At 39.4% G+C, this 27,105-nt stretch overlaps 1 protein-coding gene across 1 annotated transcript; it reads right to left on the reverse strand.

The window, feature by feature from the left end:
- Positions 1 to 334: 334 nt before the first annotated feature.
- On the reverse strand, positions 335 to 27,105 carry TFRC (transferrin receptor). The gene is made up of 19 exons (XM_069065015.1): positions 26,947 to 27,105; positions 20,852 to 20,918; positions 19,866 to 20,076; positions 19,062 to 19,281; positions 15,685 to 15,831; positions 15,384 to 15,483; positions 14,582 to 14,707; positions 13,393 to 13,491; positions 12,898 to 13,037; positions 12,179 to 12,339; positions 11,257 to 11,376; positions 9,423 to 9,508; positions 8,594 to 8,657; positions 8,202 to 8,269; positions 6,998 to 7,056; positions 6,745 to 6,826; positions 4,438 to 4,659; positions 3,981 to 4,121; positions 335 to 3,226 (listed from the first exon to the last, which is right to left on the reverse strand). The coding sequence occupies exons 2-19, from the start codon at positions 20,885 to 20,887 to the stop codon at positions 2,984 to 2,986; spliced, it is 2,325 nt and encodes a 774-aa protein (XP_068921116.1). The 5' UTR covers positions 20,888 to 20,918; positions 26,947 to 27,105; the 3' UTR covers positions 335 to 2,983.

Below are 27,105 nucleotides of genomic sequence, written 5' to 3' on the forward strand. Positions count from 1 at the left end.
TTCCATAACAAAGTGAAATAGAAAAACTACAGATCCATTATGTACAACTTGCTTATCAAGTTACCTTGTAACTATTTCTTCCCCCTCCTATCTTCCCCAAAGAATGTCAATTCGGAGGAATGCAAAACAGCATCTTCTTTCATACAGTTTACATAGGCATTTGTAATAGTCAGAATGACTTGGTTCCTCAATTATTTTCATATACTGAATTAAAGTAAAATATATGTACAGATGAGGGGAAAAGATCCAGATATAATGGAATCAGTCCTATCAATTTACCCAACACCCTATCTTAAAAAGTAAAAACCTCAAAAGAATAAAGGAGTCAAATTAAATGTCTTTGGGCATTTTATTTAGTCAAGTAACAAGAAACCTCTACAATATTTCACATACCAGCTAGTGACTAGTAACAGCAATAATCTATGCACCAAAAACAGCAGAGTAGTACAATCTAATACAAGTACTTTTAATCTGCTGAAAGTTTTAGCAGATAAACATTGATGAAATAAGCACACAATAAGATGCATGCAAGTACTAGGCCAACATCACCCAACACCAAAAACAAGACGTCCCTTCTTTGATCTTAAGCCTCAATTGAAGGCCAATTTTTTTTTACCACTATTGTGAACATTATGGAAACACCTGGGGGATAATACATGTCTTGGGCCAATTAATCCAGAACAATCTGAACAATAATTGGAAAAGCATTACCTCTTCCCCAAAGCTGTGTGCTACATACATGCTCATACATGAGAGGTCATACATGCTCTTGGTTCACTGGGCCCAACCATGTTGAGCCCTTCACTGAACAGCCCACCCTAGATCACTGATGAGGTTAAGATCAGATTGCACAAGAGTTCAGAGACAGGCACAAATTCAAGTTCCTGAATCTAAAATCTCAACTGAAGACACCTTAATGGACCTGCCATGTCTGGGTGTGTAGTGATTCTGGTGACCTCCAAGGAGCCAGTGGCTAGAATAGGCCTTTGCTAAAAGAGGAAAGCCACATATGCCTGCAGGTTTGTTTGCATCTACAATGACCACCATTCTATTAAGCAAATAAACGTGTTCAGAGACCCCTGTAAACCTTCTCCCAATCACTCCCAACTCCACCCCCTTTACAGCTTAAAAAATCCCAACTCAAAAAAAACAAACCCAAGTCTGCTCTGAATCCTAACTACCCTTAGGACCAGTTCAAGAAATGCAAGTGGAAAGTAAGCCCATTCATTCATTGTTAAAATTAGGCCCTGATAGACTAGTCTAACAGAAAATTGAGAAACCACAAGTATAAGGAAAACATCTATATTAAATGGGGGGTGGGAGAACCCACAAAAACCTGAAACAGTTTTTATAATGGCTGAGTATTTACTAGGCAATGTTGACTACAAGGTATGCTTCTGCAACTAAAGGAGAAGAGAATAAAAAGATGCTGAAAATACATGTTAGATACTAACGATCTTCAGGCTTTGAAGATGTCATTGCATGAAGAAAATTATGGGAAACACTGTCCCCGATAATTACGTACACCCTTAGTGTAACATATGGAGATCACTGTCTCCGATATAAACACCGTGGTAGGCAAAAGCTACCTTGTTCTTTACTCATTATGGAAGACACTGCTTCCGATAATGTAAGCTAGATTTGTAAGAGGTACTGGAAGTTTTGCACTGAGATTCTGATGCAATGCAGGTATGCCAATTAAGATGCAATGCAACATTTCACAAAGATGACGGTAGTGGTCATCTTTTTTACACAGAATAGTAATTGGGTTTATTTAAGGGTTTATTTATTTTATCAGCTTCATTCTCTTTGTGCTAAATACATTTGAGAAATGAGTCAATTTTGTCTAAAATGTTCTAATCCCGGCATGTTCTGTTGAACAGGATTTCCCCAAGGATCTGATTTCATCTCATTTACTACAAAAGTTGTGGTCAGCTTAAATTTTAGAGTCAAGACCTGTCCAGAGGCAGCACACAAGTCAAATGCAAAACTTCTAGTATCTGTTCAGTTTTATTAGCAGATGCTGCTTTTAATTCAAAAAAACGACAGTATAACTGTCATAATTATGGAAGGCACTGCTTCCGATAATTATCTTCTATAAAAAAATGAAACACCATTTATAGTGAACTCTGTCACTGATAAATAAAGACAAATAAATATATCTCAGTGCCAAATAACAGAAAGCTTTCCCGTGAGGTTAACTTTTTGGCCAAAATTTGGCAAATATATAGTTTAGATTTGACAAACTGAGCAAGAGTGATATCTTTTCAATAGTCCATATCAATCTGACATAGTTCAGAGGACTGCATGGAAAAGTCACTAAAGCCAATTTTCTTGGGGGGAGGGGGACAGGTGGGGGAGACAGCAGAAAAAAGATTATCAAAATGTTCTTTGGCTTCTAGTCTCCTCTTTTCATGAAGAATTCTAGGGTACACACCAGGGCATGCTTCAGGTGAATGACCTGTTTAGACACTCCTGGCAAGGAAGCCCTGGTGTTCTCCCAGACTGGCTCTGTTTCAGAGGCAAGAGAACTATCACATCTCATAACCTTATCCCTTGATCAACAGCAAGAGATAAAACATATTAAAAGTGTACTTAAGGTCCTCAATAGGCATCTTCCTTCCCATGTTCAGGGTAACAGTTGTTGGATTAATGCCATTAGTGCCCAACTGCTTTTGGCTGTGTGAAGGGGATCAGTTGAGAGGCAGTGAACACTGCGGAATAACCTTAGTTGGAGCCTACAGATGAACTAGAATGAAAAAGTCTTTAACAATTTTTCAAGAGACTGAGTTCAATTTGGCAGGGATGTAAAATATTCACCTGGCATTAAGTACAAGTACCTACCTTGTACTAACTGCTAGGCAGAATTTAACTCTTAACAAAGCTTTCAACTTTTATAATCCTGCTGAAAATATTGGAGACCAGTGATGTTTTAAGGACTACACTCTGCCTTATTGTTGCAGATGAGTTGTGGGAATTCCATCTAAAATTCATTGTCTATGTCCCAAATATTACCAGCCAGTGCATTTGCAGCCCCCTGAATTGTCCAGGTGGCAAGGGCTAACTGGTTTCTGAACAGTGTTTCATTGAAGTTATTGTCTTTAGCCTTCAAAAGTTTTAAATGGTTCAACAAAGCTGAAAGAGTATGAGAGCCAGATCCCCAGAAGATATGACGAAAAGGAGTTTCCTTTGGAGAGACATAGGGAGAGAGGAGGCTATATTCCACCTAAAAGATAAAAAAAAAATTTTAAATACAAAATATTGGTGTAATTATGAATTATGAAATAAGTAAGCAATTGGCTAGCAATTTTCATTTTAGATTTGATCTACTTTGCAATTCTCAGAGATAACCACAAAAAGGTTTTACTGGTCAAGATGGCGGAATAGAAGCAGGACCTCCCAGCTGCTACGGCTTCCACCTTCCCCAATCCATGTAAAAAGGGGATATCCTGTGGGACTGCTATTTTGGGGCAGTGGGTAGGGGAAAAATGGGGAGAAAATTTGTAACTCAAAATCTGGCAGAAATGAATGATGTAAATCAGCTCAGAAGTTATAAAAGCATTTGAAAAAAAAAAAGGTTTTACTCAATTTCATAATAGAGTAGCAAAGATAGAATATACAACGGGTCAAAAATCTGAAATAGGGGGGTGGCTAGGTGTCACAGTGAGTAAAGCGCTGGCCCAAGTTCGGTTCCAGCCTCAGACACTAACACCCGCATAAAAGAACTAGCAAGTTACTTACAGTTAATATTAAGGCTGTAATGTAAATAATGCACTTACATAAAAGACATATAAAGCCACTCTTTAGAGTGCAATCCTGTGTAGAGAAATCTTATTTTAACTACAATTCAAAATGGGAGTTTTGTACCTACATTTACCACCTTTCTCTAAATTCAATGTCCCAGGTTCCCCCTAGTTCAGGATTGTCGAATTTTCTTCATTATGTAAATGAAATATGTTTACCAACAGTAAATTACTTACTTTCATGATACGATCGTTGATTTCTCTATTAACCAGCCTATTGGCAGTATCTGACCGATACAGGTCATTTGTGAGGTCATGAGTAGCCCTGCTAAAGTCCCCACGAGCAGAGAACATCCACTGAAAGTTCAGATTCAGGCTCTGAAACAGGACAACAAAGTTCACTGCCTAAGTGAGAAAGTACTGTTCAAAGTCCTCCCATTCCTAGACAAGGTCAAAGCATTTCCCCACAAATTTAAGCACAATGACACTGAAAACTTATTTCAGTCAAGTTCTCTCTACCTTTCAGAGAGCCAACCTAACAGACAAGAGAACCTCTGTGGAATTAGATTTGTCCTATGAATTTAAGGAATACAAAGTAAAATACAGTAGAGTACTTTATAGCACACTCCCCAAGATCTAAAAACACTATAAGGATTCTGAGAACACCTAACAAAGAGCTTTACACAGTACGAACCTTTAACTCTGACTTGTACATCAAGAGCTTCCTGACAAAACTGAACAATTCTTCATTGTACCTGTCATAGTCTAGGTACAACTCATGGTCCCGGGTGAGCCTAATCACCATTTGGATAGCCACTTCTGCAGCTGCGTACATCAGCTCTTTCAGCTGAGGAATATCTTTTGTCAGTTTATCATAAGTGTCCAGTTTGGTGCCCAAATATCGGTAAGGAATATTCTGGAAAGCAAACAAAATCTGATTAATATTGGAAAAACTTTCAGGAAAACATGAATTCATGTTTTATTTCTAAGGGAAATAAATGACCATCAACTGGGGAATGGCTGAACAAGCTGTGGTATATAAATGCGACAAATGAAAGGGGTAATTTCAGAAAAGTTTTAGGAATACAGAGCAGAGCTGTAACATTTTATCCCAGAACAGTAACACTGTTCTAATCAATACACCCACCTCAAGCCCAAAGTACACCTCAAAGTACTGAAAGCCCAAAGTGATCAAACATTCTATCCATCTCCAGATGGATAGTTCCCAACTATGACTCCCAACAACTTGGCTTCAACCTCAGTCTCGCTGATTTCACTTCAAAAAAAAGTTTGACCCCTACCTCAAAATACTGTTCTGAACATTTCCCCATCCCTGCCCATGTGAGCTTTGATAAAGCTGGATGTCCCCTGACCAACATGCCATCACTGCCCAATCACTCCTAGAGCAAGGTTTCTGAGCTTTTGTCTCATGAATCCCTCCCTGTGTGATAATGATTTTAAAAATATATATGAAATTATACAATATATATAATTATTATAATTTTAAATTATAAAACATATTATAATATAGAAATTATTTATCTAATTTATATAAAATACAGGGATTTATAGTACTTGGATTTATAATACTTTATAATAATCTAAAAATCCCTGAAATCTCTCCTCAGATTTTTCTTCCACTTATTCAAAGGTCACTTTTGCCATTTCACAGATGAATGGACACTTGAGCTCCTGAGGAAAGTTGAGCACTTTACCCCATATACTGAGCATATAGTCCAGGGACTGCTAATTTCAGTTTCTCATTCTCAGTTCTGTAAACATGTCTCTCCCACTCACCCAAATCCCAAGTTCCAACTAGGATTTCAGGCACCTGAGATAAATTTCTTTGGGGTGTGGTGAGGGAAGGGTAGAAGAGCTCACAATACAGGCCAGGACTTGGAGCCTCCTAGAGCTGCTGAACTGGGGCAGGCCAGGGCCAATACAAGAAAAGCTCACTGGAGGCTCAGGGAAGCCCCAGGACCTCACCTGGGCCAACATGTCAATGTACAAAGCAAGGGAGTCCTGGCAATGAGAAAATCATCTTGGGATAACCAACTTGGCATGGAGCTAGCAGATAATCCTCAGTGAAGAACTCCTTTCCAGGTTACCATTGGAGGGAAAGCCCTGGTCACCCTGCACTAGCTGTGGTTCTGGGCACAGCCCTCACCCCCACCAAGGGACTCTCTTAGGGCTGACTGTCCGTGTTACCACAGTTACCAACTTAATACCTTCTCATTTTGCCTAACATTTCAATAAATAGATATGTTTCTGCCTTTGCATTACTGGCTTTCTATCTTCTCTTTCTCAACTCTCTCCATTCCCGTTCTGGCCCTAAGAATCCTGTAGTTCAGCAAAACCAATCAATGTGTCAGGCATGTCTCACCCATTCCCAGCACTGCAAAGCAAGGAACTTTTAATAAAATCCGGAGGCAACCCTGGTCACTAAATTATAGGTCATGAATTTACTTTCATTTTCCCCCTCTCTAATTCCAAGTTCTTATTCCTTTCCACCAGTTTTGTAAAATCTGTACTCATACTTTTCCAAAAGCACCTTACTTTCTGAAAGTCAAACTAGACTAATTTCCTTATAAACATCTTATCTGTGTTGGAACCAATGCTTGAAACTAGGTCTTTCCAACTTCCCAAGGTTCATTCTCTATCCTCTCTATAGCATACTGCTTCTCAATTTAGCATTTAATACTTTAACCAGTATCAGTTAAGGTGCTAATGTTATCAACTAAGCTATGCTGCAGTTATAAGACTAAATTCCATTATTGTAACAATTCAACAGCATTTGTCGAGAACATATGGAGGGAAAAAAGGGGAGAAGGAGATTTGGAGTAGGTGATACTTAACCCCCATTGCTTTAAAAAAAATCTGGCACTGGCTAAGAAACATAAAAGATTAGTGGAACAAATACACTAAATATATAGTTATATAAGTGACCCAAGTTGTTTCGGTTTGTTTTAAAGGCACACCTTACCTCAGACCACAAACTTACCTCAGAAAAACTGTATGAAACTGATGGGATTCCAGAATAGGCAAGGAAAGGGTAAGCAGCATTTTCCATTGAAAGTGGTTCCCTGTAAGGAAACCAAATATGACTACAAATACCTCTACAGCAAGCATTTCCCTCTTCAGTTTTAGTGAAAGGAAACATCGCAGTAGCCCATTTTTTTAAAAAAAAGCTGTTTTAAACCAAAATATTTTAATATAGAGCTAAGTATAGAGAGCCAAGCAGCACTCAAACTTACACTGCACTGATCCAGTTAGTGTCTCGGAAGAGAGGCTTCCCTGTAATTGGATGGTTCACCTGCATGCAAAAAAGACTTAAACTGACATCAACTTCAACTGAAAGCTGCCTGAGCTCAGGCAAAAATTCAAAAATTTTAGAAGCTTTTACCCAAAATTTGTATTTCTTAACCAAGATTTTAACCAAAACTGAAGAGTATTAAAAAGATGTAAATTCATTGTGTAAATGTTCATTTTCAGTAATACCTTTTTAACAAGGTCGACAATGTAAAAATTTTTAGTTCTAGTTATGTGCATAAGTTGCTTCTTTTCCAAGGAATTACTTTAACTCCCCTGGACACAGAGGCTGAACTTGTTTGGACGCTGTTCTTTCTTAGTAGTCCCCATCACCTCTTCATAAGTTTCATTCATTTTGCAATTAATAGAAACCATCATATTTACTCAATCCCAAATGTAACCTTATTTATTTTTACTTTTCTCTATTTTAGGATATTTAATATGGCATTTCACTTGCTGGCCCCAAAGTGGTTTCTTACTTTACAGGCAAAGGAACTTAATACTAGGGTCCTAAACAATCTCCTAATCATCCATCCAGTCTGGCTGCTTTTGCCTTCTAGCATACTTTTGTTTCATCTCAATGTAGTTCCTCTCTACAGGCATTTCTCATTTTGCACTGGTGTTCTCCCTGTCTGCAATTGTCTGGAACCTCCTACAGCTAATGCTAGTCCTATGGGATACCCCACTTTAGTGAAACCTTGAACTAACCTATCCCATAGGGCCCTTGTCTAACTAGTTCAGTACTTTTTTTTTTTTTTTGCTTTTTGGAGGGCAATTGGGGTTAAGGTCACAAGTAAGTGTTAAAAGTATCTGAGGTCACATTTGAACTCAGGTCCTCCTGACTCAATAGGCCCGGTGCTTTATTCACTGAGCCACCCCAGGATTTATTTTTTTCAAATAAATTTATGTCAACCAGACATGATCTGATGATCCATACAGTACTGGGCATATAGCAGGGAATTCTATATTTACTGATTAGCAAGTAGGGGAATCTAAGTGAAAAGTTAGTCCTATTTTAAAATGCAGTTTACTATTATGTGCACTGTGGCCAAATTTGGGTCAAATCACAACCTTGTGGTGCTCTAGGCAAGTACTGATAACTATCCCAACTAATAAACTATCCAAATCACCACAATCTGAAGGACTCACCTCTTTCATGATTCTCTCGATGAGTGTATACAACAACGGACTGGCAGAGACTTTGAAGTTCCTTGAACCTGTAGGGTCAACAATACTTATTTTCCAGAGGAACTTCTGACTTACTATAAGCAAACTAGTTTTGATGGTGGCCTAGATGCAATTTTAAAATAACTTAAAATAAAAGCTTCTATAATCTAACTGAAACCTAGTAAGTCATTTAGAGAAAAAAAAAAAAGGGCCAGGTGTCCAAAGTAATTTTTCACTTGCTTAGCAAACCCTTAAAGCGACTGTTTTAGGCTTAAATGCTACTCAAAGCTATTTTCTATACATAAAGCTTTCCTGAAGCTACCTTACTTGCACTTCATACCCACGCCTCCCCAATCTGTAGAACATAACCTTACCAACAACAGCAGTGTCCAGATTGATGTAAGTGACAGCCTTTAGATGCAATGTGGAAAGGTACCCCTAAACAAGGAGACAACACAAGTAAAATATCGTGACTACATAGTATTGTTTTAAGGATTCAGTGGATACTGAAAACTTATATGGGGGAGGAGGGCTAGGAGGAGGAGGGCAGGAGTGGATTTAAGAGGGAACAACAGATATATTTACAAGAGTATAAAAGTCTTCCAAATTCAGAAGAAATCAAACAGTAGGGGCATAGGGAGGGGGAGAGAATAGCTAACAGGGGACATGGATAGAGAAAGAACTTGTAGCCTTCTGGGGCAGGGGAAGGAGAAGTAGAAAGTATACAGCAGAGAACAAAAGAAAAAAAAAGGAAGCAAAGATGACAGTTCAAGACAAAGTGTGTCATTTAGCATTGAGACTTCCTTGAAATTTATTTCAAGGCTTTGGAATCTTCTCATGTTCTGCTATGCATGTGGCATACTTTTTTTCTTTCTTACTTCGTATCTAAGTTCCACTATGTAAGTTTATGTTTCTTTTCTCTATTCTGTGTGTTCTTGTCAGAGTTTAAAATAAAATCTGAGTTTGTGATCAACTGTCTTTTGAGCTTTTTGTTTCTCTATTTGTTCAGGAGCATTTCTGAATTCTGTCTTGTGTATTTTCTGTGGTAAGAAAAAAAATCTGTTCCATAGCTCCCCCCCCCCCATAAAGCAATTCAGTTTTGAAAAGTTGGTATATTTCTGTTAAATATTAATATGCCTGTGTTAACCAGTACCATTTAATTAAGAACTTTTAATTGGAGAATATTCAGTAAAGACAGCATACCTCTAACCATTCAGTGGCACCAACAGATCCAAATTCTCCACCACTCCAGCTGGCAAAGACAACGCTCCTTCTGGGTTTATACCCATCTTAAGACAAAATAAAATTTGTTTTATTGATTCTTTTTGTATTTAGTTGTTCTCCAACAGTCTACCTCCCTCTATTCAATTCTACCCTTGGAGGGGTTTATAGGAGAGAGCCATTAAGCAAAACTGACCAAATTTGACAGTGTACACATACCCAGAATCCTCTACCAAGAATTATTTTTTATATTTTCTTTGGGAGCATGATTAGTCATTTCATCAAATTTGAAACTGATTGCCTGAGAAAAGGATATTCCTAAGTTTGACTTTCAAGAACCCAGCTTGGTGGGAAGGTCCAGTTTCTGGCTATCAAGGTAGTAGTCTTGGTGGTCAGGTGAAGAGAAGTGAGAAGGGAAGGCTCCCCATGGTGAAACTCTTTTGCTTAAGCAAATTGCTTAAGCCAAATTCTAGGGGCAGGCTTTCACGGAAGAAGACAGAAGCTTTTGCTTCCATCAGGCAGATGTCTTCCTCCATCTCCACTTTCACCTGGAAAGGTTGCTTGCTTTTCTCTTACCAAAAAAAAAAAAAAACCGAAACCAAAACCATTCTGCACACAACTATTTGATCCCATCCCATCTCTAACAAGATGGCTGATCTTTCTTTCATCTCCTGGTATGTTATCTATAAGCATGTCCAGTCTGCCAACTGTCATGTCATCCATCCCTGCTAGCTCTACTCCCTGAGAAAGCTCTAAACTGCCTTTCTCACTCTTCCTCACTGCCCTCTGTAGTCCAGCTTCCACTGAAGCTGGCGGTGACCTCTCCATCACGGCCTTCTCAGTGACCCCTTTGGTCAAGCCTTGCTTTGTAATGCTAGTGCTCATCCTCTTCCCCCATATACTCTGCTGGCACTGCTCTCCTCATTCTCCTCACTGCTGCTTCTGTGTCTTTTCTTCTCCCTTCACACATACATGTATATACGGACAATTTCAGTGGATTGAATTATTTCAAAGCAGCTAAAGCATTAACCAGTCACCTCACATCACCTTTTAGACATATTGAGCTGGAAATCCTGGAAAATAGATGAACTGGAAATCTTAGAATGTTCAAAACATTCCTACCAATCCTTCCCCTCTCAGTTTTCTTATTACTAATGAAAACACCACCTTCCTCCAATTTATTCCCAGCCCTTATCATCCTAGCCTTTCTTTCTCTCACCCTTCTATATCCAACTCACAGGCCTTTATCTCCTCACACCTGAATTCTCTCACTATAACAGCTTTTCTAGTATAGCCAAAGTGATCACAAATAGTCTTGACCATGTCACGCATATCCCTCTATTCACATAACTCCAGTGGCTTCTCTATCCTCTCTAGGATTAATAACCTTTATAATCTGGCATCTTTATTTTATACCCTCCTCTTCTTACCCATTACTCTTCCATGTAAGTTTTTGAAGAGGCCTTTTATTTATGTGATTTGCATGCTGTGTCCTTAAGAGAGTCCAGAGTTCCATAAGGGACTTTCTTTGTAACCACAGCACTAGTAAGTACTTAATGCTTGCTGGCTGAATAACTTCCTCCATAGCTATTAGATTCAGAAAAGCACAGAAAATGAAAATCCTCATAGTTCCACCTACAGAAACAAATTTCGTAAAGAGTTTCCAGTTTCAAAAACGACAATGTGGTACTAGACAATATTCAGCCAAACATTCCATAGCTCTTAGAATACTGAGTTTCACGTTATAATTAAAAGGCACAACTATAATTCAAGATCACACTTTGTACTACCAATGTTAATTCTGAAGTAATTTTACCTTTAGAGACCAAATCAGAATATGCACGAGCAATCCCCAATAGAAGAGAGGTCCCAACAAGAGATTTGGCAGCTCCAGGGCCCCAGGCATCCCTCTGAGCCCCTACTACAACATAGCGATCTGCAAACAGAAAGATATTTATGCAAAATTCTACTGTCATAGTTTGTATGGGTTGAGAGTCTTAAGTCTGAAGAAGTAAAAGATCTTGAAAACAAAACGGGCTTTTCAGGAGAGATCTGCAGAGTGTACACAGATCTGCCTTTCATTATAAGGTTGGATTATTTGTACTTTAGGAGAAAAGAAGACAAAATTGGGGTGTTGGCCTTGCACCACTACAGTTATGATATAACTCAGGTTAAGATTAAGTTCCTCCCTAACACATCCTCATCTATACGGACATGATATGCTTCTTGAAAAGTTTTTGTGCAACATGGATTAACTATCTTTAGTCTACTAAAATCCTAAGCCGATATCATTAGCTAATCAAAAGACTAGAGTTCAGGAGACCTGGCAAGGAGTCAAAGGCTAAGTATTGTAATATTAACTATAATAGAAAGGGATAATAGGTACCTAGCTGAATATTTCTTTTCACTTGCTAATTTACTAACAGGTTCAAAGGCAGCTATTTCTCTAACTCCTATAACAATGGAAACCACAACTTCAAATAATGTACTTGAATTTCAAAGTTTAAACTCTATTCTGATCTAGACAGTCCTTAGTAAGGAATGGTTTACCAATATATCCAAGCTTCCTAGAATGTCACTGAATTCTCCCTACTAAAAAACATGAACTGAAACCATAGGAGCCAACACATAAGCAGCCAGCTGCAGCATACATAGCTTTCCCATTAGTTTAGTATCTAAGTTCCTCAAATATAAATAAAACACAAATATATTTATAAGAAGACCAAAGAATGCCTTACCTGGTTCATCGATGCCTTTGACAACTGCAAAGACGTTGAGCAGTTTTCTTTCTTCTAGTACATTGTTGACAGTAAGTCTCACATTCAGTTTTGAGCTAATCTTACAGTCACGATCTGGATCTGGAAACCAGTTTGAGGGACAGGGCTCTTGGTGCATTTCACTGAAATGGAAGGATAAGGATGAACTGTCAGCCCCACCTTTCTGCCAAATAACCATCAATAACCTTGGAGAATGAGAGCCACTTCTTGGCACTACTCTTCCCTCCTCAAATTCTCATTTACTTACCTATTTACTTACTATTTCACTATTGTCTTTGTGCCTAACCAAGATTCTTGAATATAGTATAGACAAAGTTAGGAAAGAAACCAGACTAATAGCTAAAATGGAATTCAACAGGCAGAAGAAAAATTCTATATTTAGTTGTTAGAGCTTCACCCTGAAACACAAGCATCATGGATTTAGAGTCAAAAGTACCTTAAAAGCTGTCTCGTCATTTCACAAATGAGAAAAAGACTTTTCCAGGGTAAGTAGCAGAGCTGGTTTTAAACCCAGCTCTCTTTCCACTGACTTCAAGACTGAATAATGGCTTAACGTAAGTCATTTTGAAGTAAACCAAGTCTACCTTGCATCTCCTGTTCTCCCCAAATCTAAACAACATTTACACTTGAGTCTATCCTAGGTCACCAAAATTACACCTTACACAAGAAAAACTTCTTACCTGAGGAGTCTGGATGCATAAAATCTGGAAATTGTTTGGACAGGAATATTAGGTAATCCTGATGACTGTGATGGTGGGAACTGAGTGTGATTGAAGGAAGGGAATCCAGGTGTAAAGGGATCCCCTGTTCCTAGATGAGCCTGTTAAAAACAACCATTATTAACTAGTTAAAACTATTATTTCAAGGGTTAATGGACTAAAAAACTAATCATTATCTGCAAACTATGATCAGGCATATCTAGATCCCAGTCCTAGATGACAGGATTTTAGCAATATCTAGGGACTTGAAGCATTTGGAAAATCAAGAATCCTTGATTTGTACACATGACCCGTGCTTCCATTGGTGTATGAAATATGCCTGATCTTTCATAGGTTTTGGACAACTCTAAAACTCATCTAAAGCTGTCAAGATGACACTACAGAAAATCTATTTCACAGATTATTTTACTTCTGGAGAATATTCATCCGGACAGGGAGAGAAAAAAAAAAACTTACATGTCCAAAAGGTACAATATCTGCCTCAACGATATCAAAGTCAGAACGGGCAAGGTATATCAAGACACCAACTGCTTTAAAGGCTTGGGCATTTGCAACCTGGAGAAAAATAATAATATTAATAATAACAATATATAATAATATTATATTATATAATAATATTAATAATATTTAAGTTCTGGCATGTTAGTCTAAATGAGGCTGAGTTTTCCGGGGTTAAAATGCTTGGTTTTATGTTTCTCCAATGGTATAGGGCTTAGACTAAGATGATTATGATTTCCTCAATAGGACAAATGGATAGAACTAGGACTAACAAAAGTAGAAGGCGGAAAATCAGCTCGCTATGAAGCTAAGCTATGAGAACCCTATTCCTAGATATGTTAAGAAAAAAGGGTTTGGGGTGGCTAGGTGGAGCAGTGAACAGAGCACCAGCTCAGGAGGACCCTCAGGAGAATCAGGAGTTCAAATCCTGCCTCAGACACTCAGAAAAACTCAGAAAACTAGCTGTGTGACCTTGGGCAAGTCACTTAACCCCAACTGCCCTACCTTCCCCTCTCCAAAAAGCAAAATAATAAGAAAAAAAAAGAAAAAAGGGCTAGGGATACAAAGACAGCCCCGCCTTACCCTCAAGGCACATAGTAGAGAGATGTTGCAGTGGTGAAAATTGGCAGCTGGGGAAGGGGGGGGAGAGATGCCTCTAAGAACTGTGCATCTATAGCACCTGACCACAGGATGACAAGTTTAACTTATTATCATATTGCCTGCCTTCTCAATGGGTGAGGGAGAGGCAGGAGGGATTGTTTGGGGCACAAAGGCCCAATTCATGAATAAATCAAAGAAATACCAACCAGTATAAAAAGTTATTATAGTTCTAGAAACTGACAAAAAGGGACAAGTAAATAGATTTAGTGACTGCAGAGACTCAAAACTGCTTCAGATTTTTGTTCTTCCCTCCCTATTTGTCATCATTGCATAGTATACATTCTAGTTTTTGCATAAGTAGTGAGTTATTACAAGGAAGCACTGAGGTATCAATCTAGTGAGAACCAGGCTTGCCAGATCTCCAGAGTACAAGTTCTCTTATAGCCAAAACCAAAGGGGTCTTAATACTTAGTTTAACTTAGTTTTCTACCTCATGATTCACTTACATTGTCACTGTATGCCATAAGCTAGCTAATAACCTACTCACCTTCTCCGCAAAAGAAAGTCTCCCCCCAGCTCTAAGTAAAACCATAGATCCATCTATGGAAATATTTTTTGACTTTAGATACATGAAGTCTTCTTTGGAGCCATAATTAGCATAAACTAGTGTACCCTAGAAGGAAAACAATTGTTTCAAGTCATTATTTTAGTAGGACAGCTCTATAAGATAAAGAAATCTTTATTGTATATTGTAGTGGCAGTCAAAGGTTACCAGGATCGTACCACTTATGAATGAAGCAGAGTAACAGCAATACTCTGAATATGGCAATGCTGTATAACTGGATCTATATGCTTAAGAAGAATCAAGCATGTAGGCATATTTTATATATCTGCTATCTGGTTAAAAAAATAAACACTGGCAAACATTTTTACCCTAAAAGTTCTAGGGGGCCACCTGGAGCAAATAATTCTGCTATTTTATTGCAGAATCATGGGCAGTGCTGTGGAAAATCTACTTTCTCAATAATGAAAGAGAAAAAAAAAAGACACTAATAATACACAGGCCCATAAAATTTAGATTATTTATTCCTGAACTTTGACATTTCATTATATAGTCTTAAACTAGCACCAAATCTAGTACTGTTTTTAAGTTCATAAAGGTAATTAGGTCCATATTTGTCATCATTGCATAGTATACATTCTAGTTTTTGCATAAGTAGTGAGTTATTACAAGGAAGCACTGAGGTATCAAATCTAGTGAGAACCAGGCTTGCCAGATTGCCAGAGTACAAGTTCTCTTACAGCCAAAAGAGAAGGGATCTTAGTTTTCTACCTCAGGATTCACTTACATTTGCTGTTGAATTGTCACTGTATGCCACATAACCATCTACATGCTGAGTGTCACTGCTTCCACTCTCATCCAACATGGTCACTGAGTTCTGGGGACCACTAAAAAAAAAAAAAGTTTTGTGTGAAAACATTCCAGAAAGTGGAGCTGCTTTAAAATAGTTAATGTTTAGATTATGTAACAATCTGACATGATCTATTAACTAAATTTTGGCTTATTAGATGAGTTAGTTTTACTTAAGACAAAGGATGTCACATTTTAAAGTGGGCACTTTTGTAAAATTCCCACAGCTGTCAACTTACCTGCCTTTGACTTGTAATCTAACATAGTGTTTATCTTTCCAAACTTTGTCCATTTTTAGGTTCCTCCATTGCTGATAAATAAAATATCCCAGCATCTCATCTTCTTTGGAGCCAGCCTCATGAGAAGGATAATCCTTACTCAATGTGCTAGAAAGAAATTCAAAATTCAACTTAGTTTTGGAAGAAAAATGAGGCAAATTTAAATCATCTGATATTAATGTAAGTTTCAGATTACAAATCTATTTTTTTCATTTTTTAATTAATTTGTTTGTTTACTTTTAGTTTACAAGATTCAATTCCACAATTCCTTGAGTTTCACATTTTGTCCCGCTCCCTTCCCCCCCCCGCCCCATGCAGGCATATAGTGAAGTACAGGATCTGTAAATACATTAGATATTAGTCAGGTTATAAAGATGGTAAAGGAAAAAAAATGGTAAAGAGGAAATAAAACCAAACAAGAAAAGGAAAAAGATCAGGGAGTTTGCTTCAATCTGGACACAAACTCAGTTCTAGAAGTTGTTTCTCTGGAAAATCTATATTCAATTATTGAAAATGAGCTCACATAAGTGCCACGTGCCAACTGTCTGTTTCTCTTACTACTGGGAGTACTAAAGCTAAATACAGGCTGACTGTGTTGAGTATCTGACAGGCTGATTCACCCACTCCACTGGAACTGCCTTTTCACAGGCAGAGTCACCTTGTTAGGTCATTATCTTTCCATATTTTAAAGGTTGCTTTATTTAATTACTAAGAGCAGGTGGAGAAATTGAGAGTAGATAGAATATTCAGAGCTCAGACTCATTTCCAGTTTCATATCTTGTATTGTCAATCCCCCAAAGTCACTACAGATTTCCAAAAATACCTAGTTTTAGCTGTAATATGATTACTTATTAACTAGAAAAAACATACTTTCTCTTCTACTAACCAGAGTAGTGATCTCCTTATAATGGCTAACAGTCTTTAAACACCCTCTCCAATTTCTCTATATCTAGATTCCTCTTCCAGGGCCCCCAGACTCCACAGTCTGTCAGACTGACATGCTGCCTCCCTGTAAGGTGGAGGATCCCCAGGTCTTAACCATCACCCTGTCACTGAAGTCCTCTGGGACCTTTACATCCCCTCCAGGTTGCTGAGCTTCCCAGTCCTGTGGTATAGGTATAGTGGGGGAGAGAGATGCGAAGATAAATTGGGAGGAACCAAGGTGATGGCTGTATATGTAGAAATGCAGAAAAAGCAAGTTTAGGCAGGCAACTGGTTGGATCTGCGATTGTGAGAGCAGAGGGGCAAACACCAGGGTTATTATTTTTTTTTTTGCTTTTTGGAGAAGGGAGGCAGGGTAATTGGGGTTAAGTGACTTGCCCTGGGTCACACAGCTAGTAAGTGTCACATTTGGCCACATTTGAACTCAGGTCCTCCTGACTCCAGAGCAGGTCCCCTATTCACTGGGCCACCTAGCTGCCCCTCAAACAACCCTCAGGGTCATTCCCTCAAACCTGGGAATTTGGAAGAATGGTGGTCCTTTTGACAGAAGTCTTATGGACTTTTTTGCACTTGTCTGGCCTTTGCCAAAATGTCAAATAGAGATCTAAGTGTCAAATAGAGATCTTGGGAGCCTGTGGGCTGGATAGATTCAGAGATGACTGAACTCTTAGGAACCAAAAACAAGTGAGAGGGTTGAGAGAAAAGCTGAGCCTTGGGGACAATTACATTTAAAGGCCATGTAAATAAGACAGCAAAAGAGACTGCAAAGTTGCTGCCATGCTAGGCAGGAAGAGAAGGGACCAGGAAAGAACCCAGAGAGGGAAGTGGAGAATGCCCAATGTCCAATGCAGCAAGAGGAACCAAGGACCAGCAGGGAGGACAATTATCCATAACTCTGGAGAGCCTTTTTCAGTTGGAATGGTTGCTGGAAGCAAGATTTCAAAGGTGTGGGTCAGGAGAGGCAAAGAGAGGTAATAAGTGAAGTTTTTCTAGGAGTTTGGCTGAAAAGTGAGTTAGTTGAGGGGAAGGTGGAGTCTAGACAAAGACTTGCATGACTAAGGTGGTGTAGGGTGATGGTGAAGGTCCTTAAATCCCCATCCTTTACATTCTCTCCAACTTGAAGCAGCTAGGTAGAGCAGTGGTTAAAACACTGGGACTGGAGTCAGAAGACCTGATTTCAAATCCAGCCTCAGACGCTTACTAGTTATCTAAACCTGGGAAAGTCACTTCCTCTAGGTTCACCTCAGTTTCCTGAACTATAAAATGGGGATAATAGGGTTGTTAATATGGAGATAATAAGTATGAGATTTCTCCCACTCCTGGGAGCACAAGTATTTGGAGCTGGTCCTTTGGTTTTCTACACGAAGTCATTCCTTCTATTTGGATCACCAGTATATTTCAGGTCTGAAGGCTTTCTTCCACTCTAGTCAGAGTTCCAGCTATGGATAAATGCCCACATGGCGCTCTTTCATTAGTATTTCAATGTAAATCCCAAAATCATAACCTACCCAGACACATTCATATGCAGGTCTGTTCCTCTTACATTCTTTTTACATCGCTTTTTGCAGTGGAGAGGGCAGGGCAATTGGGGTTAAGTGACTTGCCCAAAGTCACATGGTTAGTGAGGGTTAAGTGTCCGGGGCCAGATTGGAACTGGGTCCTCCTGATTCCAGGGCCAGTGCTCTATTATTAGAGCTCATAGCTGCCCCCCTCTTACATTTTTATTTTTGATAAATGACTACTACCCTCATCAGATCTTCTCTATTCAATTCTCTTCCTTTCTCTGTCTAGTTCAGGGAGTTACTCTTTATCTCACTATACTAGTGCCATATTATCATCAGCTCTATTTTCCAAAAAACAGAAATAGTTCAGCTCTGATTACTCTGATTACTGACTAATTCAATTCTGATTGAAGGTGTCACTCACCTTCCCCATGTCTTTAGTCTCCCATACTACCTAATAAAACCAATAAATACAAATACATTTTTTAAAGCCTGGTATTCAAGGCTCTCTACTTTTAAACCTCACACTACACCCCAGAATGACAAGACTACTCACAATTTCCCAAACATGCCTGCTATTTTCCTACCCACCCAAGATCACATTCTGCTTCTACAAAGCTCTCTGGAAATAAAAGTATTTTCCTCAATTCCCAAAGTAATAGCAAGCACAATATAAGCACTAATCTCCATTAGACTGCACCTTATTCTTCCTATTAATTCAACTTAGCGTCTATAACGTGCTAAGGACTATTGCTTGGTGCGGGGAATGCACTTATAAAGTGTTGTGTATACAGAAGGCACATACCTGACAATGATCCTACCCATTTATTTTAATGTATCAAGATAAGAAACAGACCCAACTTTAGACCTTAAACCAGAACTCTTAGTTCTTACCTGACTCCTTCAATAAGATTTTCAGCATTCAGTCTGTCTGATGCCATTTTTTTTAGGTCATTCCAAGATAATGAAGGTTGAGGCTCCACGAATGGAAGTTCTTCTGGTGAATCATCCTTTTCACTTTCCTGAATTTGCTCTGTTCCTCCGCTGGAATCATTTGAACATTTAACATTGTTTTCTAACTGTTTACAATAACCCAAGTAGCCGACCATAAATCCTAAGGAAGAATAAGAGTTGCTATGAGGCATAGTTCTAAATCTATTTAAAATTTCCCCCTAGTCATATAATCCTATTCACAAAATGTCACAATTACAAGGGATTTTGTGGGTCATCTAAATCCTTGGTTTAAAAATTAGTGAAAGAGGCAAATGAGTAATTTTATATTTTTTAAAAACTGAAATACCTAAGTTACTGAGAATTTACTTAAAATTGTGATAAGCCCAAAGCCAAACCAAAAATAAGTCTCATTGGTCATATTTAAGTAGTTTATTGTGTTGTATATGATTAATCTTTGACTCAATTTGAGTAGTGGGAACAGATCAGAAATCTAGGGTGACATAAAGGAACTGCTTTTTCACCTACCAAGGCCATAGATAAAGCCAGGACACAATTCCTGGTCTAGTATTTTCTACAACACTGTCTCAGTGAAACCAGAAGAGTTAGCCTAGAGGGCAGCTAGGTGGCTCAGTGAATAAGAGGACTGGAGTTCAAATCCTACCTCAGACACTTAACAGGCTGTTAGCCTAACAAAGCAGAAGTGAAACGAATGATGGATAATGCCTTCTAAGGGTCCCTCCTTACCAATCAAGAAAAATATTGTAATAGCAATAATCCCACAGCAGATGTTTCCACTAAAGGTTTTTTTTTTGGTGACATGGGAACGATTATTCTCTATGTTGTTTTCACCACTGTCTTCATCTTCAGCAGCCAGTTTCATTTCCACGTGACTACTGTCACCATCCATTTGCCGGGCCAAACTGAAACGTGTGTATGAAAGTGGTTCTCCACTAAACTAAAGAGAAACAGATAAAAAGTGGATGAAAGGAATAAGGAGTCATGTTAGAAAGGGGAAAGCACTTGAATTCAATTTGGGCTCTATTTCTCTTCTATCTGTATCCCTACACATACCTAAATCATGTTTTCATGATTTTCATAAATCACCTCTCATTAGTTATACAAGTCCCATCCTTTGCAGACTTTCAACTGTATACCTCCTACCCCTTGTTAGGAGTTCCTTTCCTGAAACATGAGTCGAAAGTGGTTTTTCTTCTGGACATTATGCCTTGCATTCAAGGCTTCTACAGGAAAGTGCTCTGATCAAACCAATTCTAGAATAATCATCTCTTGAAGGAGTTGGGCTTCAAAACCCAAATCTTCCTAGTTTTATCATACCATCATTATTAGATTATTAGTAGTCCATCATTATTAAATACAGAAGTATAAAGAATAAAGACCAGCTAGTAAGGAGAGATCAGAAAAGGCTTCCTACAGAAGGAAATGCTTGAGCTGTATCTTGAAGGAGGTGACTGAGTCTATTAGGTAGAAATAAGGGCAGTTTGAGGCATGAGAGGTAAGTTGAAAGTCAAAAGTATGAGCTGAGGACCAGAGAAAAGAATGGTGCCGCTGGACTGGTGTGGACTACCATACTGGAGAATCATGTATAATGAAATGAAGCCAGAAAGATAAGACTGGGGCCAAGTTTTGAAGGGCTTAAAAAGCCATGAGTTTTATGTATCTAACATTCTTTAAGACTCACAAAGAACATATGTAACATAAACCTTACTTACCAAGTTGGAGATCGCTGATCTGGCATGGTCCATCATAACTGAACTTCTAAACCAACTGCTCCAAAACCTAATAAGGCAGAATAAGGAGTTAAGTTACAGAATTAAAGTGATGATTACTAATAGTCTATGGCTCAATTATCTTAGTCCCTAAGCCAGATCTTAAAACCCATATAAATAAAACCATGAATATGAATAATCATGCATTCACTTTTTATTTGATCTTTGTTTCTTACTATGTCATCCAGGTAAGCACCATTGTACTATTCAAAGATCAAAAATGAATACTGAAGACCATGTGCTACTTTTCATGTTAAAGATTAAAAGTTATTTCTTTAAAGAAAGATCAGTTGTGAAACAAGGAAAGTTAGCAATCACTATTAAGAGGAGAAGCTTAGGGGCTGATAGGCAGCACAGCTAATAGAGCACCAGCCCTGGAGTCAGTCAGGACCCAGTTCATATCCAGGCTCAAACACTTAACACTTACTGTGTGACCTTGGGCAAGTCACTTATACCCCATTGCCCTGCCTTCCCCCCTCCAAAAAGAAAAAAAAAGCTTAATCATGAATGGTTAGGATCCTATTGCTTTATTTCATGAGATTTTCCCCCACAATGCCTCATCAATTGCTCTAAGACATATTCAACAAGGATGATTGTAAATAAAAGGATAAAAATGCACCTTGGTCAGTCCACTTCTCAAAAATCTTTTCAATGGCTGCCCCTACTGCCTACCAAGTTCAAACTCAAGGGTTTTGAATGCCAGGTAATCTGGTACAATCCTACCTGCAACATTCCCTTCTATAACCTTATATAGTTATCCCTTCTAATCATGAGGGGGGAGGGATGCAGCATCCCCAAGATCTGGAAAATCTGTTTAAAAATTTGGCCTGTTTTTCATACCACATAAGTCTGAATTTTCTCTTTTATGGGGTGCTTACTAAATTCCCATTTAATTTCTTATGCCAACCCATCAAAATAAGGGGAAAACTGAAATGGCATAGTGATTTCACCAAGAACATACTCTGTACCATCAAACTTATCAATACTAGTTGTGTGATGTAGATATAATAACAGATGAGACAAGTCTGTCTACAAGGAGCTTCCTAGAATACATATTTACAGGTAAGCAAATATAGATTAAAAACAAACTTAAATAAAACACAACAAAGGTCTTGAGAAGATGATGCTTCAACAGAGCCTGGAAGGGAAGTTGGGGATATAAGGGTGAGAAGGGAAGACAGACAGAATGGGTGGGATACATAGAGCAAAACAAGGGGAGAAATGTATCATATGCCTGAAAAGAGAAATTATGAAGGGCTTCAAATGCCCAAGATTTTATTCTGAGGGCACTAAATTGGAGTATGGGAGGTCCCTGCATGGCCAAATCTACACTTTTAGAGATCTCACTAGGGTTTCCGTGTGAAAGAGTACAAGTGCAGAAGACCAATAAGGAGAGCATTGCTTAGGTCACAGTGATATTACAGCCAAGGTGACAAGGGCCTGAATTAAGCTTACAAATCTGCATGCTTCAGAAGAGTACTGGGGCATTCCACAGAAGCAGGAGAAATGAGGTGTATGGGTGGGCCCTTGAACTGAAAGACACTGTTCTGTTTTGGACCCAGGGATAAGCAGGTGGTTTATAGGACTGAAGTTCAGGAGTTGGATTTGTAGATTTGGGAATTATCTGCAGAGATGATTGTTGAGTCCATGAGAACTGCTGCAATCAAGAGAGGACCAGGACCAAGCTACTCTCTGGTAACTTTGCTGAAGATGTTTTAGAAGCCCCTCCCTCCTCATGAAGACAATATCACCTTAATTTTTAAATGGATATTTAAAAAGTGATGAGTCCTAAAGTCTCTGGGCCTCAGAACTGCTAGGTGGCACAGTGGATAGAGCCTTATCTTTCAGAGTTTGAATCAAGGTTCAGATACTCACTAGCTGTGTGTTCCTGAGCAAGTCACTTAATCCAACTGCCTTATCTGTAAAATGTCTGAAGGAAATGACAAACCACTCACTTTGCCCAAGAAAACCCCAAATTGGGTCAAGAAGAATTGGATGTGACTTAACAAGAGCCTTAAATGGTGTTTCCACATAATGAGGACACTACCACCTTGAAGGCAGGAATTGTATATCCCAGCTCACCTCCCAATAAAATAGTTGCAGACTAACAGTAACAAAAATTCAGCAAAGATAGTTTCTATTTATAATTTATTGTGGATAAATTTAAGGGCAAGTGATCATGTACTTTTAAAATTATATCTCTATGACATATATACAGCTCTTCATAGTTATTTTTGGTTAGGTCATGACTGATAGATACCAATTATCTTTTTAAAAAGCTGTATTATGAAGTTTTATTCTAAAATTTTTAGGAATTCTACAATTTCTGAAGTTTTCGTGGTTTGATATCATAGTTATTTCAGGTAGTTCTCAAAATACCAGCAAATACAAAGCATACACTATAAATCTATATTTCACTTGGCTACAAAATCAATTATATGTCCACAAAAAAAATAAGAGCCTATAGACTAAAAAGGTAGATCAAGGTCATTTTCCAAAGAATATGTTCTTTGGGGAACTGGAAATGGAAATGGAAGGGGGAAATGGAAAAACCAGAATTCAAGTTAAGAATTCTTAAATGAAATTCCTAGAAGTATATTCTCTTACTATTTCTGGGAAGTGACTTATCATATCCCCTACACTAGACCAAATCTCCACTGCCAGAACTATAAGAGTCACCACACCTTTAATTACATAGCCATTTTCTTCAGAGAAAGCTGTTCTGCAACACAGAAGTTAACACTTTTAGCAGATAAAACTGGCCCAAGTGTCACAGTAAAAATACTCTGGAAAGAATCATGGTTTCTGCCACCATCACAGAAACTCAAAAATGGCAAGGTACCTCAGAAACCACCTAATCTACCACAGAAATCCAAATCAGTGGTCATTCAGCCTTTGTGTGAAGATCTTTAGTGAGAGAAACCTTCTACCTCCTAAGACAGCTAATTCAGGTAGGTAGGAACCTGACTACAAATCACCACACTATTCCTACACTTCTATTCTCTAGGGACAAAAAGAACAAAGTACTTGGTCAGGATTAGTAACTCACATTTATATAGTTCTTAAGTCCAGATCCTTGTATACCATAGCATTCCTTTATATAATTACCACATACTCTACACTCCCGCCCCCAATTCCTTTTACTTCTCTAGGCTATATATCCCCTAATTCTTATGAAATGGTCTTCATCCTTACCCTCTTCTGCAATCACTCTAAATCTTCCTAAAACGAAATAAACACAGTATTTCAGATTTGATCTGATCAGGGCAAAATACAGAACTACTCAACTACTAAATTTCTTACTGCAAAGAGAATATCCTAATGGATTTTTTTTTTGCCAGTCATAATGTATTACTCAAGTTTTTCAGCTGACTAAAGTCTACAGATCTTTTTATCATGTAACATATTAGGCTGTTTAAAAATTCTGATAACATGTCTTTAAGGCTATATCTCTAACGCAAGTCATTTAATAAAAGTATTCAATACCTTGGGAGTCTAGGACAGTTAGAGCATTTGGCAGAGCCTTTTTCCTAGTATCAGTCAAACCTTGAGTCCAGTCATTCAACTGACCCAAATCCATTCCACTGTACTACTTCCATCTTGTCCACAAGGGCAGTAAGAGACTGCCAAATGCTCTAACAAAAGGGAAGGTTGGCCAAGTCTCCTTGTATTGCCACTGGAAGGTCACAACCTAGCAAACCAGACTGAGAAACCAGCTTGGAAATATGTTGGAGATGTTGGGTAGGGCTCCTATACCTAGTAATAACTAATTTTTATTATTTAGTTTGGATATAATTATTAAAAATGAGAAAAAGGGGGCGGCTAGGTGGTGCAGTGAGTAAAGCCACTTGTGAGTAAAGTGAGTAAAAGTCAGGAGAGTTCGGTTCAGGCCTCAGACACCTAACACCCGCACAAAAAAACTAGCCAAGTTACTTACCCCTAATTGCCCTCCAAAAAGGCAAAAAAAAAAAAAATGAGAAAGAAAAAGACTGTGTAACATTCCATTTCAGACTACCAATCAACAATATATTTATTTTATTTAGTACCTATTCGGGCACTGTGCTAGATGCTGGGCATATACAAATAAAAATGAAACAATCCCTTTTATGCATAGATGGTAAAAGGATGTAAAAATGAACTTTCCAAAACCCAGTTGTTGACCTTGGTTTTGCTCCTATCAGGGTCAGAACTATCAGGCTAGTTTTGCCATGCGGGAGTAAAATGTCTTATGGTCATATGTTCATATAACAGCCCCACTGTTTCTATTATACAAGTACATGGGGAGAAAAGTTTCTGTATACTACTACTGAAAACACAATTCTAAATTTTGAAGAAGCAGTATGCGGCAAATGGATGTCAGCTTTTGTTTCATGGTCAATGAGGTCAAATTTCTGAGCTTAGAAGATATCACTGAATCAGCATCTTGTATTCCAAACCTATCTCTAAAGCCAGAATGAAAGGTGTCAGGTGTCAAAAGGACTGGGGCAGGACTGCTTCCTCTTTCAACTTTCCCTAAGGCCATAGGTAGATAGCAACTAAGCTCAGTCAAAGCAAGCCTTTTTTAAAAGTTTCCCTTCACCTCTAAGAAAAAGTTAGGAGGTACAAGGTACAGATTCAGCCTATTAGTGTATGTTTACTTTGCAAGCTGACTGAAACTGCAGTATCAAGATCTTAAGTCCTGACATCATAGGGAAAAAACACTTTGTACCTGAGATATCCTTTAGTTCATGAAATTCAGATTATTCAAAAAACTTAAAATTTCAGCAGTAAATACATGGTTGCCATTTTACAAGTGGCCAATAGCAAGTTTAGGTGAACTGGCTCAAAGTCACTGGCAAAATCCTTAAGAGAAATAAAGGTCGTTTGAGGTAGTGGGAAATGAACGTCCCCCCCAATCACACTCCAAGGTGCAGTCTAAAATCTCCCCCTTAACCAAAATTCAAACCCCAAATATCTCTAACTAGGCCCATCTCTAACAAACCCCAAATATCTCTAACTAGTTCCTCCCCCCCCAACGGATGAGCAGATGAACTGAACTCTACCGTCAAACTAATGGGGACTTATTCAGCCTGAGGCCGGTGGGGACTTACAATATTCAGCCTGAGGCTGGAAGGGTCCTAAATTACAAAACAACCTTAGATATTAAGACCAAAAAGTCAAGTAAAGCAAAAAGCATGCGGGGCTGACAGGTCACGGTCCCTCTCTATGGAGCGCAAGGGTGACACAAGCTGCAATCCCCTAGACCCGGCTACACGCGGCAGCCTCGCTCCTTCCCAGGATGAATGGGTGGCCACCCAGCCCCGGGAAGTGTAAGGTTCTGGGCTCAAGGTCACTTCACACAACCTGACACTCGCTCCCCCGGGCTACTTCCTGAAGCTGCGGCCACGTGCTCCAGGACGAGCAGGCTAAACGAGTTGCGGCATTACGGGCCACAAGGGATCGCAGGGGGCCTCCCTCTCCTCCCAAGGACCACAGAGCCTAAGGCTATTTCTATTCACGGCATCGGATTCCGCGCAGTTAAAATTAAAGGCTGGGGGTGGCGGTGGGAGGCAGGAAACGCAGGCATCCCTGAGGGTAGCGCAAAGGCGGGTGATGGAAGAAAGCTTGGGGGCAGTGAAGGTGGGGTGGGGGAGGCAAAGGGGGAGGGGAAGAGCCGGCATCTCGGAGCATAAGGGCGCGGGAGGGGGCACAACGCACGCAAGCCCACGCGTGCCCGAGGATCGTCCCGGCGCTTTGGGGGCGCCCCCATGCACCTGCAGTGCGCTCCTGCGAGGAGCGCGCGCTCCCGCCCTTCCCAGGGAGGGAGGATGGGGGACGGGGTGGGGGAGAGGGAGAAGGTCCGACAGCGTTCTCCCGCCTCTCCAGGAAAACCCCTCGCTGCATCCCCGGAGCCTCCCGGCCACCGGACAAGGGACTGGGAAAATGCAGGGAGGGAGGACGGAGGAGAACGGGAAGCCGGCTTCGCTCATCCCCGCAGAACGGAGAGCAAGAATGGAGACCGTGGGATGGGGAGGACGAAGAGAAAGCCTGTCACTCACTTGAGTTACTCCTCCGCCGATGCCGATGCCGATGTCGCAGCCAACCCCGCAGCCACCACTCCGCCAGAGCCCACTGAACCTCGGAGGGAGAGCCTCCCCCGCCCTTATAAGCCAGACCGGTCCTACGTCACTTCCTCTCTCACGTAGGCACCTCTACCC

Source organism: Petaurus breviceps, unplaced genomic scaffold (assembly GCF_028583685.1).
Source record: "Petaurus breviceps papuanus isolate PSGF00001 unplaced genomic scaffold, PetGlider_PUasm1.0 90654, whole genome shotgun sequence".
NCBI lineage: Eukaryota > Metazoa > Chordata > Mammalia > Diprotodontia > Petauridae > Petaurus > Petaurus breviceps.

Bases quoted from the DNA above. Each gene is read 5' to 3' on its own strand.
- TFRC (XM_069065015.1), bottom strand. From the start codon at position 20,887: ATGATGGACCATGCCAGATCAGCGATCTCCAACTTG. The intron at 11,377-12,178 runs GTAAGGCATTCT...TTCTGTTTGCAG, and splicing joins CAAAGGCATCGATGAACCAG to ATCGCTATGTTGTAGTAGGG. The intron at 3,227-3,980 runs GTAAGTAATTTA...TTTATCTTTTAG, and splicing joins TCAACGATCGTATCATGAAA to GTGGAATATAGCCTCCTCTC.